This window comes from Pholcus phalangioides, unplaced genomic scaffold, assembly GCF_987345545.1.
Source record: "Pholcus phalangioides strain wild (caught in Gottingen) unplaced genomic scaffold, Ppha-v1.0 ptg000004l_1, whole genome shotgun sequence".
NCBI lineage: Eukaryota > Metazoa > Arthropoda > Arachnida > Araneae > Pholcidae > Pholcus > Pholcus phalangioides.
In genome coordinates this window covers 33,450,418-33,465,324 of record NW_028301597.1, presented here as the reverse complement: position 1 = coordinate 33,465,324, position 14,907 = coordinate 33,450,418, and the positions used below count along the sequence as shown (strand labels likewise).

General features: G+C 34.6%; 1 protein-coding gene across 1 annotated transcript in view; it reads right to left on the bottom strand.

Moving 5' to 3' along the window:
* LOC149087113 (uncharacterized) overlaps window positions 1-14,907 on the bottom strand; it is a 63,539-nt gene that overhangs the window by 41,307 nt on the left and 7,325 nt on the right. Inside the window, exons 3-5 of the mRNA XM_089231354.1 lie at window positions 11,755-11,938; window positions 9,350-9,610; window positions 6,587-6,751 (exon numbers count right to left, since the gene is read on the bottom strand). Of these exons, the coding sequence (XP_089087480.1) occupies window positions 6,587-6,751; window positions 9,350-9,610; window positions 11,755-11,938 (610 nt within the window). The remainder of the gene's footprint in view (window positions 1-6,586; window positions 6,752-9,349; window positions 9,611-11,754; window positions 11,939-14,907) is intronic.

Genomic DNA, 14,907 nt, shown 5'->3' with positions numbered 1-14,907 from the left:
CTATTAAAAAACTTGAATTTTAAAATCCATAAAAAAAAAAGTTTTATTTCTAGATTTCTCATGCCAGAGTCACAAGCAGGAGGAGAGAGACAGACAAGTCTAACATTCGCACCCCAACAGGCACCAGACCTGGAGAACTCACAATTCTTTTTTTTTCCCTATGCTGTAACAATTTGATATTAGTTCTCGAATAGATTAGTATCAAACTGTGGTACAATATTTTCTATATTAATTCATGACATTGATTAATTCATTGCAGGATGCCCTTCATTTTTGGTCCTCTTAACCAGTCATCTGTTATGTCAAGGCAAATTTTCGGTCTTTTTGACATGAATATGAAGGGATAATTTGTCATACAGCTATTGACACCCTCACAGTGACATTCTTTTTTACTTTATTATCTCATCAGTAAATGAGGTTCGATGTGTGAACGAGGTTATGCATTCATGTGTATTCCTTAGGAGCATTTTTAACAGCCATAGGACATTTTATGATCCTAACCCGCAGCATTTCTGGGGGTATTAAATGTCCCACAACATATATATACTGATACGTTCAGCTTTTTTTTTTTTTTTAGAAGGCTCCACTTCCTAGCAGTGCATTGCATAAGCTAATTTGATGCCTTCTAACACATTAAGAAAATTCTTGGCTGGTTTGTAGATTTTGGCACGAAACGTAAACAAGGTGCTGATGATGGCTATATACAAGAGACTTATCGTGGGTGGTTCCACAGAATCTAGCACTGCGACCAGAGGTCTATTGTACTATCCCCCCCCCCCCCGAAAAAAAATTAGAAGTCTTTAATAGAGACCTGTAGATAGAACCGCTCACAACCCCGGACTGATGCAAAGCACCTTACTTTCGTTATAGAGACCTGTAGCTGCAGCAAAGTTCAGCCGAGATCTAATAGGAATGTCTTGAAGCTCACTCATATCGTTCAATCAAATGATGACCCAAGTGCCCAAACCTGTGTGTAGAGTACATTTAAAATTCACAAAGACAGTGAGTAGCTATTTCTTCCTTATATAAACAACCTCTACAGGTTGAGTCACTACCAACTCCTATGGCATTAAGATGCCTTTTAAGTGGCCAGTAAGTTGTTGAGCTTCATCAGCTCCTTCTGCCTAAAACTAGGGCAGTCACAATTTATCTCTTTTGCCTGTCACTGACCATTAATGTTCACCCAATCTTGGCACTGTTTTCTCCTGAATGAGTTGAAAACAGTATTTCTGATCAATTTCCGTGAAATGCCCAAAGCTGGCTCAGGACCAATGAACAGTCAGAGAACGCCAGCTTGTCAGCCAATTCATTATATGAGATACCCGAATGCCACCTGGACCCTACTAGAATATACAATCTGCGGTCTCATCGCTGATGCCCATCAACTGGGAGCCAAGCGATGTTGCTTTTATCAGCATTTTGTATAGAAAAATTGGTTTGAAAAATGTTTAATCAACTTGTAAATTGATATTACATTTCAAACAATCAACCATAATCAACTTAGTGATTCTAAGATTTCTTCAAATCAACTCTACCTATAAGATAAGCGTGATCTAACATTTATAGCTTTCAGATCTGAATCAAAGATTAGTATGGAAGGACATTTAAATTAGCGTCAATTCATAGTGATAAATTTGGGATTCTACAATGTTCTTCACCATCAGTGGATGAACGATGTACGTCATGCACCTACACTTTCAGTTATATGGTCCGCCGTCATTGGATGCTTCAGTTATTGGTGTCCCAGTCTGTGCTACTTGTGTAGGACTATTAATGCACCTTATTCGGAGAAAAATCAGAAGTCTTCATATCATCCTGCATAGTACCATTAAATAATGTATAACAACAAAGACGGGCCTGCGTTGCTGTGAGACGTTTTATACCTATGTCCATACGACTTCCATTCGGTGTACTCCAGGATCATCCACTATCTCTGTGAGATTTCACATACCATTGGCCTCTTCAGAAATATACCTCAACAAGGATGACCACAGAGCAAAGAGACACTATTTAGTGAGCACAGATGCTAGAGTGTTAGTCTTCGAATGGAATCGAAAACTTCCGAAAGATTATCATGTTGATATTTATTTCATTTTGTCGTATCGCATATTATGATCTGCCCATTGGTGAGTATTGATTACGAGTGAATCTATACATAGGATGCTTATATGTAATAATTTTATTTTATTTTTTTAAATTTGACAATAACACTACAAGTACAATCGGATACAAAAACAGAAAATACTGGTACAAAAAGACAACAACAGAAACAAAACATGTCATTTTGAAGATATTTATTAAAATTTCTAGACACACCCTTCCTCCGGGAACGCTTTGATAACTCACTGAGATGGGAAGTGGGGTGTGTTTGGTCTTCAAAGGTCAAAGATTCCTCAAGTTGTCCTTAGTTTGCATTTATGTCATGCTATTGTTGTATTTGATAATGGATGCAATATTTATGTTTAAAAAAATGAATTGGCATTTGCTTCAATTATTATTATTTATGGATTTAAAATCAGTAAAAAACATTTGACTCACTTTTTTTAATAAATTCATAAAAAATAATAATCAAAATATATATTTGAGATTAGCTTTAAACCTTTATGAAACAATCAGTACAGGTAGTACACACAGGAAAATAATTGGCCAGATACCTGGTCAAGGAAAAAGAGGAGATAAACACTGTATATAGAGTAAAAAAAAATTGAATTGATAAATGAGCGATTTCTCAGACGAGCTAGAATTTAAAAAAAGTTGTAACAGATTTTGATGACTTGATAAACAAGATATTACTAGCAATACGAGTAGTATGTATGCAAAAGACTTCTAGATAAGTAATAATCTATACAATGCTTTGCGTATTTGCATTGCTAATCAAGCGCCATGTGATCACAACTAAAAAAGTTGATGGTTTACTTTCTCTCACTGCAGGCAAAGGCCACCCTATCGAGTTAAGTGGCTATACTGAGGAAGTTTTTTTGGGCTCCATTTTATTATTTTAAAGATGTGTTAGACCATATTGAAAAATATATTGTATGCATATATGCATTTAAAACCCGTTAAAGGTTTAAAAGCTCTTGTTTAGTTTGTGTCTATTTAAAAACACTTTACTGCATGGCTCCCACAAGAGATGGGCTGACTGGGCTAGAGTCTCAGGGCCAGGGACAATTCTTATTTTTTTTTTGTTTTTCACAGCACATACTTACTACAGAGGAGAACCCATTAAAAGTCTGATTTAGGGGTCCACTAAAGATCCCAGTCTAAGGGGCAGAGCATTTATAACACTAGCCCATAAAAAACTGCCTCACTCATTCTTTTTGGGTGCTAATGCAAGAGAAAATTCCGAAGTGAAATTCCTTGCTCTTCTGTAACATTTCAGAAAAAATCTAACCTTCTCGCTAAAAATGAATGAGAATATATAATAACTTAAAACAAATCAACCTGCACTTTTCCTTTGAAAAGAATTGTGGCAGATATGAAAAAGATTGTTGGGGAACAAATTGTCTGAGTTCAAAACATTGTATTTCATTGTATTTCTCTCAAATACCAAAGTACCCAATACAATGACTTGTAACAAATAACACCCAATAATTTCATGCATACCTATACATGCACATTTATATTTAACTTATAATGTTCAGTGTTGTACATATACATTATATAGCAGGGTTCTTTTACTTCATCCGCAGCATCCCCCCTCCCCTTTCCCTACTCAATGCTTATTTGCGGCTTCCTAAAACAGTTCAACAGGAAATCACTTCAAATAATCTTAGTCAGGGTTGATGGCATGGGCGGAGATACGGGGACCTCAGCATCAAAGGTAAAGCTGAATGTATTGCATGTGTATTGCATATGCAAGGTAATGCATTTGCATATATATGAATTAGCATATATATGAATTAGCATCATTATCATCATGCCCCAGACTTTCAAGTCTATGACTTCGTGGCGCACAGGTTGAATGCTTTTTGAATATTTGTGAATTTCATATTTGCAAACATTTTCCCTTCTAAGAGTGTGACGTCAAAAAAACCTTTAGGATTTGTCCAAAGTGCATCTAATTGAGAAAAAAAAATCACTTTTAGGAAAGATGACAAAAATGCTTATTGACTTAAGTTGGGGGCACATAAGTCAAAGTAATAGGTCCTCCCCACATGAGAAAAGTAAAGTCTGGTGACTGATACGCAAAACCGTATTCAGAAGACAAACATGTATATCGTATGAAAGCCCTCATATGAGGAAATTGGCGATGAAATATTCCACGTGACTCAGTCACTTGGCAACTGGTCACATACCAACTTTTGTTGCCAAACCACCTAGCATTCCATCATATTTTTATCATTCGCGCTTGGACAATGGGTGACCTAGCGTTAAATTTAAAATTTGTTTCATAAATTGAAAGGCATCCAGAGTAAAATTAATAACTATCAATTGAAAGGATATTAAAAAAAGAAAGATCACCAAAAAAGCATTCAATGAAATTATGACAGAATTCTGGAGGTGCATTATAAGTCAAGCGTGTGATGTTAATTCTGGGGGTGCTTGTAGATTAATGCCACGAATTACCGTATCCACAGCACCCCCGGCTCTGATGCCATTGAATGAAATGGTAAACCAGGCCCGCCATTTCAACTTTTTCGGGGGGGGGGGGGGCAAAGAACATATACTCACTATGTACACATATAAAATTTCTAGTGTATTTTTGAAAGCTATTGCGCCCATGACCCCCAAATGATGACCCCCTAAACACAGTGCCGTCTTAACACATGGGCTACCCGGCATGGCCCCCAGTGGGGGGGGGTTCAAAAGAAGATGGGTGTCCTGAAAATTAGATCTGGTCAAAATTTTCAGGAGTAACCAGGTGAATTTGCCAAGTAGGGCCTCGGAAAAAACATGGCTCGGGGCCCGTGATACTATTAAGACGGCCTTGGGTAAGCACCTCTAGGAATTTACAAAATACTATCTACTTTCACAACATGTGCCTAAACAAGTACATTTTCTATAGGGATGTTTCCCGATTCCCCCTGCTTGGAATGTCTGTAATTTAGGTCATATGCATGCACATTTGTGTGTGGGAGTATTTTGGAAAAATCATTCCCTGAAACAAACAACACAATTCAAATACAAATACAACGCCACAACAGGCGAAATGCCAAATGAGGTAGCTGAGAATGTTTTTTGTCTCTAGTTTTGCCTACAGCTTATTTTTTGCCTCTCGGACCCATAGCTTTTGCCATTTCATCTCATGAAAATACTGAAAATCTTACGTGGCAATACTTTAACTAAAAAATAAACTAATATAATAATAAATCCAACAACATATACGTACTGAGAGGCATATTTATTGAAGAAAAACAGACATTTTATTAAAATTTTCTTTTCCATTGAAATCACTCAAAACAAATGAAATTATACTAAAAATTATATAATTTTACCATTTTATAATCATTTCAGAATGATATCAATTTAAATAAAAAAATTGTGTATTTACCTGTTAGCTGAAATTCTGTAGCAATTTCACTTATATCAGTGGTTCTCAACCTTTTCGAGACCGTGGCCCGGTTTCACTCATTTTGGTGAGTCGAAGGCCTGGTCAAATACATGACCAACAGAAAATGAAATGCTAATCACTCGGGGCCCAGTATGAATGTGGTCAGGGCCTGGCAGTTGAGAAACACTGACTTATATAATAGAAATTATTTCACTTATTTCTTTGTAACAATTTTCATTTATTTTTGATAAATTTCAATTTTTCCTATCCCAGTTAACAAAATAGTACCAGAAGATAAGGAGAACTATATACGGTGCTGTTTTTATTCAGTTTCCCAGGCATTGAATATTTTTTTTAGTAGTGCAGTGTGAGGAAGAATGGGCAACTCGATTCGTTCAAGTCAACTCAACTCTTAAGTTGAGGCACACACAACTGGAGTTAGATTTTAGTTTCCCCCGTGTGAGGATGGACTTACTGTATCAGATCTTTTAAAAGAGACAAACTTTTCGTGAGAGAATAAACTGCTGTTTATATGTAAGATAAGAATTGATTTACAGACAATTGATTGGCTCAATTCTGAAAAAAAAAAAAAAAAAAAAATACACATATATATATATATATATGTTGTATTTCTACGTATACTACGTGTAAAGAAACGTTCCCTGTTGTACGAGGTGCTGGTGTACCCCCATGTTTTTGGATTTTTGGAATGTGCTTGAGAACGGTAATGTAAATATAGGTCATGCTGTCTGCGTGGGAGTGTATAGAAGAAGCCCATGTACTCGCATCAGTTGAGGTTTCTTTTGCAAAGGGTGGCAGCAGCTCTCATCTGCTCTCACCACTTTAAATAAATTCTTATTATTCTTGATGTTATGGAATTGCTGCTGAGTGTTTACGTGTCCATATCTTAATATAAATACACTACTCAATTGTTTTTTAAATACCATATATATATATATATTTAGTAAAATTGAAATTAGGAGTTGAGTAATGTAGTTTGAACAACCTATATGTTGTATATTTAGATATAGGAAATTCCTCTCTAACAAAAGCAATGCCATTCAAATATGCGAAAAATTTAAATTTTACTCATACCTTTAATGATAGTAGTTTCTTCTGTTGTTTCACCACTTGTTATATCTATGGTAAACTGAACAAAAACTTGACCATACTGCAATTTTCCGGTTTCATCCAAAACACCCAACATATTTCGTCCTTTACTAGGGTCAATGGCAATATTTGCTTTTGATTTAACTTTATCTAAATTGAAATGAAACCATGGAAGTAGAAATATAAATTAAAATTCAAACTAAATGGAAAATATTGTATATATTTAACATACTTATTGTGTTTCAGCTTTTGAACAAATTAACTCTGAATAATTACTAAATGATATATGAATAATTACTAAATGATATATGAATAATTACTAAATGATATATGAATAATTACTAAATGATATATGAATAATTACTAAATGATATATGAATAATTACTAAATGATATATGAATAATTACTAAATGATATATGAATAATTACTAAATGATATATGAATAATTACTAAATGATATATGAATAATTACTAAATGATATATGAATAATTACTAAATATTTCTTAGTAAATATTTATTCCATAAATGCAGAACATGAAGAAAAACATCAGGAAAATTTTTTTGTTCAAATTAAACTACTGCTTCAATTTTCAACTGCACCACCACATCTTCCATTGTAACATCTCAAATTTCACATGAATTGATTTTTTTTTACTCAAAGCAATTGATATTTTTCATGAAATCACATCCAAAAATTCAGTATCATTGCCCAAATTCATCATTGCTTGATTCAAGATCGAAGAATAGTTTAATTAATTAATTACAGGATATTTTTATTGTGAACGTGATGAAATTGAAAAAAAATTGAGCATATAAAATTTGGTAGAAGCTCAATAAAATGGAATTATAGTTGACAGCGCTTATTAGAATCACAGTTAATATCATCATTTGGGTATTGCTATCACTTTTGCAAGGAACGGACCAATACCATAACACAGAAAAAAATTTGTTTCTTGTTATCGGGACTTCGGCTAATGCTGTCAAAATTTTTAAATGTTTTTTTTGTGAATTAAGAAGCTAAAGTTTAACAAAAACTTAATTTTTTTCATGAAAGTTATCGTTATCAGGCTACAAGATGGAGGAGGCTGGATAGAAGGTGTTCTCTTCCCCTCTACCTTGTTGACTAACATTTCGTAACTTAATGCTGTGATCAGTCGTATAGTATTACCTGCTATACATACACGTGTGGACGTGTTTTTGCAATGACCTTCCCATAGTGAAGGCAAACACAATGAAAAAAAACAACAAAAAACCTTCCTTTCAGTTTCTTTTGGTTGACCAGATTCAAATTTCTTTTTCGAGACTTTCTCAAGGGATCTATGAAACATATTGAACACTTAAAAAAGTATCGTAATTTGTGATAAACAGTTTCATTTTAACACTGGCAATGGGTGATTAACAAAAATGAAAAATTTTATCTTAAAGGGGGGGGGGGGAAGGTCCCGTTTTAGAATATGAATTTTAAAAAATGGAATAAAATTGAACATTTTGCAACCAATTATGTGGGAGAGAAAAACAGTTGTCTGGTTTTTTCAAATACATTTACCATATTCATAAAAATTCCCTTTACCATACCAAATGGGATCCATGATCACTGCACTTGAGAATGAGTCTTTTTTTGGATATAGTTATCTTTCGATTATTATCATCAGAAACCTAACGTTTTGATGTGATCGAATTAAGCGACGTGGGCTGTATACCACCTAATACATTTTTAAAAAATATATCATAAAGTTATGAATAATAAACTTTTTTCTGCATTAAAACTATAACATAATTGATTCAAATTAGCATGGTCACTCTAAAATAAAAACGAAAGATATAAGTAACAATAGGTATAAATAATAACATAGAAGACTTACAATTATTAATTACACGAAATCGAAATTTACTGGGAGGTAATCTGTAACTTTTTTTGTTCAATATTATTTGAGTAGTTGAAATCAGGAAGGCTTCAATAGTATGGATAATACTATCATAAGGTGATAATAAGACATGAAATTTTCAAAATTGATGTCATCAGGTAAGTTATTCAAATTGATCTTTTCACCTTATCCATGTGGCAATTCCATTTTTTTAATTTTATTCCATCTTGTTTTTTAGAATTTTAAGAAATATTTGCACGTGGGCTCAATAATATCTGGCTTATTTTCAATTAATTTCATCATAAAAAATATAAGGAAAAACTGCTTTCACTTAAAACTTTCTTCCCACTTTCTCTATCATAATAATATTTTGGATCCATTATAACATGGTTTTTCATGCATTAAGTTTATGATAATCAAAAAGGAGAGGGAATATTGATTTTTTTGCACATACCGTATTTTCCTCCGTACAATTCACAGATTATGTTAAAAACGTGGTTAAACATTTAAAAATGCAGATTATTTACTGCTGCTGATGAGTATTCTGATGAGTCTGAATTTGAAGGTTTTTGATTGAACTGTAAAATATGTTTTGTGTGTAAATAATACTATTGTTTCGTAAATAAATTTCATTAATTAGGGTACCAATGAATTGATTATTGAAACACGAGATAAGTTTTTATTTTTAAATACCGAGGATAATACGACGCCACGGATTATACATGTTTTTTACTTCTTTCTTCAAATTTCGGCATGCAGATTATATGTCACCGGGGACTATACGCAGGAAAATACTGTAACAAAATTTCTTGTTATATTGATTGTAATGATATACTTTCCCACACAAATATAGATCAGAGGGAAATGTAATTATACTCACATACATAGTGACGATGCAGAGCAAGAAGTAGGGAATGAAAAAATGGATCAGTATTCAAGCCTATGCCACAGCCAACAATATCATTCACTTTCAAGGTCTGACCTGGAATTTTGGATGTCAAGTATTCTGCAGCTTTCTCCTCATAGATTAACATATCTGTTAGAGTTTGAAGCATCTCTGCCTGCAACTGTAGAAAAGTGTTAATTTCTACACCCCGTTGATCCAGAAGTGTCACAAAGGGCCTATTGAGGAACAGAGGGGCTAGAAAGAACAAAGAAAAATAAATTAGAACTTCTAGTTGTTCACATTAGCAGTTATAACTTAATATAAACCCTGATATTAAAACAAACAAATGTGTGCTTAATTCCTTTCTGCTTAGTTTGTCTCACTCTTTGTTTTCATTTGACAAAAGCAGAAAAAATTCATTATTTTTCAGCGATGGAAATCTATATATATAAAATTGATCTTCTGTGTGTCTGTGTATGTTCTCTATACAAATCTACAATTTTTGACCGATCGTCGCCAAATTTTGCATATATACCAAATGGGACCCGACTTGAACGATAGGCTACTTTAAAATTTCGTCAGGCCAGGGCAAATGCCCCAAATGGGCAAAAAACTGTCCGGCAACAATGGTTTTTGGGCCTCAACAATCACTTTCCGAACGTTTACTTTGGTTACCGTGGTTCCCTAGCGATGAGTTTCAGATGTGTTTATGTCTTTACAATGGTTTGTCACTTCTTTAATGCTGTCAGTATATGTATAGTATTTATGCCTTTATATAATGCTCCGCCACATTTTCAATGCTCTCAGTAATGAGGTTTTTTTTGGAATGACGTCATAATCATCAACAGCATCACTTTCAGGGTCAGGAAAAGGGTGATCCTCATAGAAATCAGTATTAAAATTGCCGATTTTATTGTACAAATGCGGAAATTTGGTTGGGTTTTCTGTCATATATAATCATGTATAATAGTTTATGCCTTTATAATGGTTTGCCACATTTTCAATACTCTCAGTAATGAGGCTTTTTGAATAGACGTCATAATCATCACCATCATCGCTTTGAGGGTCAGGAAAAGGGTGATCCTCATAGAAATCAGTATTAAAATTGCCGATTTAACTGCATAAATACGGAAATTTAGTTTGGGGTTTCCTGCTACATCAATAATTTTAAAAATTAAATTGAATTCTCGATTTTTGAAATATTGAATTCGCTTGGAGATACGAAGCCCAGAAAATTAAGTATGAAGTAATTAGCCGTATCTACTTTTGAGTTGGATATCCATGTAATAACATTGATTTCAACTTTTTATTTATATCTTCTCAATCATGAAAATTAATGTCTCCGTATTGTCTTTTGATATTTATTTGCATAAATTCATATAGTTTAGGATGTTTTTAAAATTAGTTATGGGCCTCGTAAAGTGCATCGAAAAAATTCCACAGCTTTAATTAAGCATTTTTGAAAGCTGAAACAGGCAGAAATAGATAACTTGAAGTTCAGGGGGAGGGAATTGAAATACCTAACACCCATAAAAAAAAAGGGGGGGGGAACTATTCATTTCTACGTTTCTTTAAATTTAGATTTGTTTATTTCATGAGTCGCGCAGGACGTCGCCATATTGGTTAACTTAGACACGGTTTGCATGTCCCTCAAAGAAAGAGGGAGATATCGCATGATCCAAAAAGCCTCATTGAAGAAAACCCGGGCAGCACCGGGTATTGTAACTAGTCATCAATAAAAGCAATCAAAATGGGTTACTGAGCTCATCGTTTATTAGCAATGGAAGCAGTTTAAGGGTCAATGGTGACCCTCAGAAACAGTCACAGATATCACTTTCATTATAACATAATTGGTTGTTTGCAGAGTAGGTAGGTCTGCATTGGTAGTTTGAGAACATGCAGTCAAAACTATAATGTTGTAATAGTTTTGTATATGTGTGTGCACACTACATGTGTATGAAATACATACATTTAGGTATGCATCTCAAAAAGGGCAGAGAAAATAACATCTCTCTTTCTCTATTCTCAGAGGAATGTTTATGAGGTGCATGTGTGGCCTAGTAATAGAAAAAACTAATAGCTAAAATGATCCCGGACATTGGCATAATGCAGGGGAAGGGGGATCTAAACCCCCACCCCACCTAAGATTATAGTGATACTTTTCAGGAAAAACGTAACCCTCCCATACAGAAGAAGAAAAAATTTTTGAACCTTCCCCCCAGGCAAATCCTGCATATGCCTATGACTACAGACACAATTTAATAGATTTTAATCTTGTCATGGGAAACAAAAAATTAGATCACAGGAGTGAAATGCATTGTGTTTTGGCCACACGATATATAGCATGCACACTGTGCCTTTTTTTGGAAACTGATTAGAACCAATAGTGATATCATTACTTGGAGCACTTGTCTTTGCAATTTCAAGGCATGTGTTATTTGGCGAATCAAATTTTTTCATACTGTTTCGGAAAACTATATCAGCATCTTTTAACGTTGGATCTGTCACAAGCATGCCCTTGTAACCACCATAACGTATCTGGAAGGCACTGCAACGTTTGTCATGACCAAGAGCCAACTGAACCTGATGAAAATAAAAGTTAGAATTGAAAATTGTGGGAAGTTTTGAATTTACAAAAGGATAAACTGAGAAAATATTGTTATAAATAATTTTATTAAATTAAAACAGGGGGGGGGGGGTAGAAATATTTTACAAAACAGTAGTATATGCTAATTTTTCTGCTTTTATTCTCAAGGTACCTTGATATCGTACTGTACATATCACACTACTTGTGATCAGGTTCCTTTGGGGAAGTAACGGCACACCACAAAGAACTTCAGCAATAAGGTGGGAGTGAGTTTTGGTTCCGTTCGTGCCATCATTACATCATCATCATTGTTTTGCACCTTGGTAAGATACTAGATGGAAGAGCGATGATAGGTCTCACCAAATAGATTTATTAATTAGTGTGCTTGTTAACAAGCTAAATATCCCATTCTAGGATGGAAGCTTTTCCGACTTCTTCATCCCTTTATATCCAACCAGGAGGGAGGGGGGCAGATTTGGGAGCGATCATACCCACCCAGAGCCTGATAATATGGGAGAAGAATCTGCTTTTTTAGTGACTAGCAATAAATCTCCTCCTTCGACACATCACTCTGGATCTTACCTGGGGGAGGGCTCTGACTACTGTTTTTGCACAGGGCACCACTTGGGTCTAAGACCGGCCCTGGTTATTAAGTACTATTAGTCAATTACAGTTACTTTATCATCATACATAGAGGTTCAAAGAATTTCAGAAAGGGAAGCATAGGTAAGTCTGAAAAAAAGATTCCAGGGTGGACATGAGTCAACTGGGCCCTAGTCACAGTAATTCTGATAATGGTTGGTGTGAAAATTCAGCTCGTAATGGAAATATTTTTTATTAGTGTATGCATTCGTATCATCGAAAATATTTGTTAGCTGAATTTATATTTGTTAGCCGAAGCAGAAAAATCATGAAAACAATCTTCATTAGCCGGAAAATTTGTAAGCCAAGGCATTCGTTAGCTGAAGTATCACTGTGCTTACAGAATCAAATTTTTTTTCCAACACTTGTTACAATCTTACATCTGATTAAGAACACGTCAACCATTATTTACTCTCAAGTATTAATGCATCATAAAATTTAAGATTTTTTCACTTTGGATGTTCTTTGCCCCTTTCAGTAGTTCAATATGTTTTTTGTCTAGGTACATCCTTCAGTTTGTGAACTTGTCGCCGCTGAGAGCAACAGGCCTACAACTGTAAAATTTTCAAACTTTACACTTCACTCATAGTTTGTAAAATATGTGGTAGATGGCAGCATTTTAACAAGAATTACATAGAAATAAGCTTCACGTTAGGTTCACAGGGGTGCAAGTGCCCCTCATCCATTTCGGAGCAGCAAATTTCATTTTTGGAGCAGAAATTTTGAAAATGGATTAGAACTAAACACGAACTATATCTGAAATATAAGGAGTAATTTTTCTGTGAAATGTGAAAAGTTTTGCCAAAAATGGTTGAAACAAATAATTCTAAATAAATTCCATTCACAAATTAAAATCCATTTAAATTTTTTCTGAATTATCTTATCTGTCATTAATAAAACGTGCATTACTGAAATGACGAATACAAATTATTACTCTTTTCAAATTAAGCAACATGCATACTGAAAACCTAGGCAGCAAGAATTTCTGCTGCTTGAACACCAAAATCTTATTCCTCCTGATATAGCAAAATAAGTGCGTGCAGAATATAATAAGAGTTTCCGTGAAAAAAAAAATTGGCTTCTCACAGAATTTAAAGGAATTATTAAATTTAAAAGCAAAATGCAAAAAATGAGAAAAATATAAATACCTTATTTACTTAAAGAATTTCTCAACCTAATAGCATGTTAATAGATTACAAATCACGATTCGCTTTCCGAAGTACAGCATCTCAATGACTATTTTTTCCAATTTTTTATGCCCTTGAACATAAGATTTTGTATGTCTTATTCCATTAAACATTAAAGCATTGCATGGACAGATTTTTCAATGTTCGAACAGACTTTTATTTATTTGTTAACAATGAACTCTTTTTCACTGTCTGTGTTACCATGTGCTGAAGATAAAAAAGTCTTCACCAAAACTGGCAAAATTTTGAACTTTGGGCAGCTTTCAAAGTTACAAAGTTTGAATATGTCTGCCCAATATCTATCTATCTATTCTCTGAACTGATTTCACTTCTTGTAATTGTTTGGATTGTAGTGCAACCCATTCATCACACATAATCAATAGTTCTGTTGGTGATACAATGTTAAACAACATCCCAGCAATACGTGAGGGAGTAATGTACCATCCCAGCAATGCACGAGAGGGAGTGCGAAAAACAAGAAAGGGTGAAAATATTTCATTCTCTCCAACAACATGTTTTGGAAAAGTAGGACATTAATATATATTAGGTATCTCACAAAAGTTATGTAAAATGAGCATGCCCTAGTACAAACTCCTTCCTCTGACTATTGTTAAGAGCATGCCCCTCCCCCACCAATGCAGTGGCGGACCGTGCGGCCATATTGGGCGCCGCTCAAGGAGGGGTGCCAAATGGAGTTGAAAGGGTGAAAAAGGTTTGTCGACCAAAAAAAAACGTGGTCAGTAGCGCCAAAAAAAAAGGTTCTGCATGGGTAGAGACTTTCCCTCGAGCCGGCCCCGTTCGCCAAATCCGGATTTTCGCGATGTGAAATTGTTACGATCGGCAACCGCCGACGATAACCACATGACCGCATAGTGGCTAGATGACAAAATTATGAATATTTTAGCTGGAGTTTTTACAGATTCTATTTTTTCCCAACGATATCCGAAAAATTTCGGTAATTTAAACGAGTAAACCAATCCTCTTTTCGATGCATGCCGTCTTAGAACGCAGGTTGGCAGCCGCGAAATTACCATTATTTTCAGTATATAACCTATAACCAGCAGGAGAAAAAACGGTCTCCGAAATCGGAAAATTCGGCATATTTATTCAGGGACTTTGATAGCCCGCCGGTTATA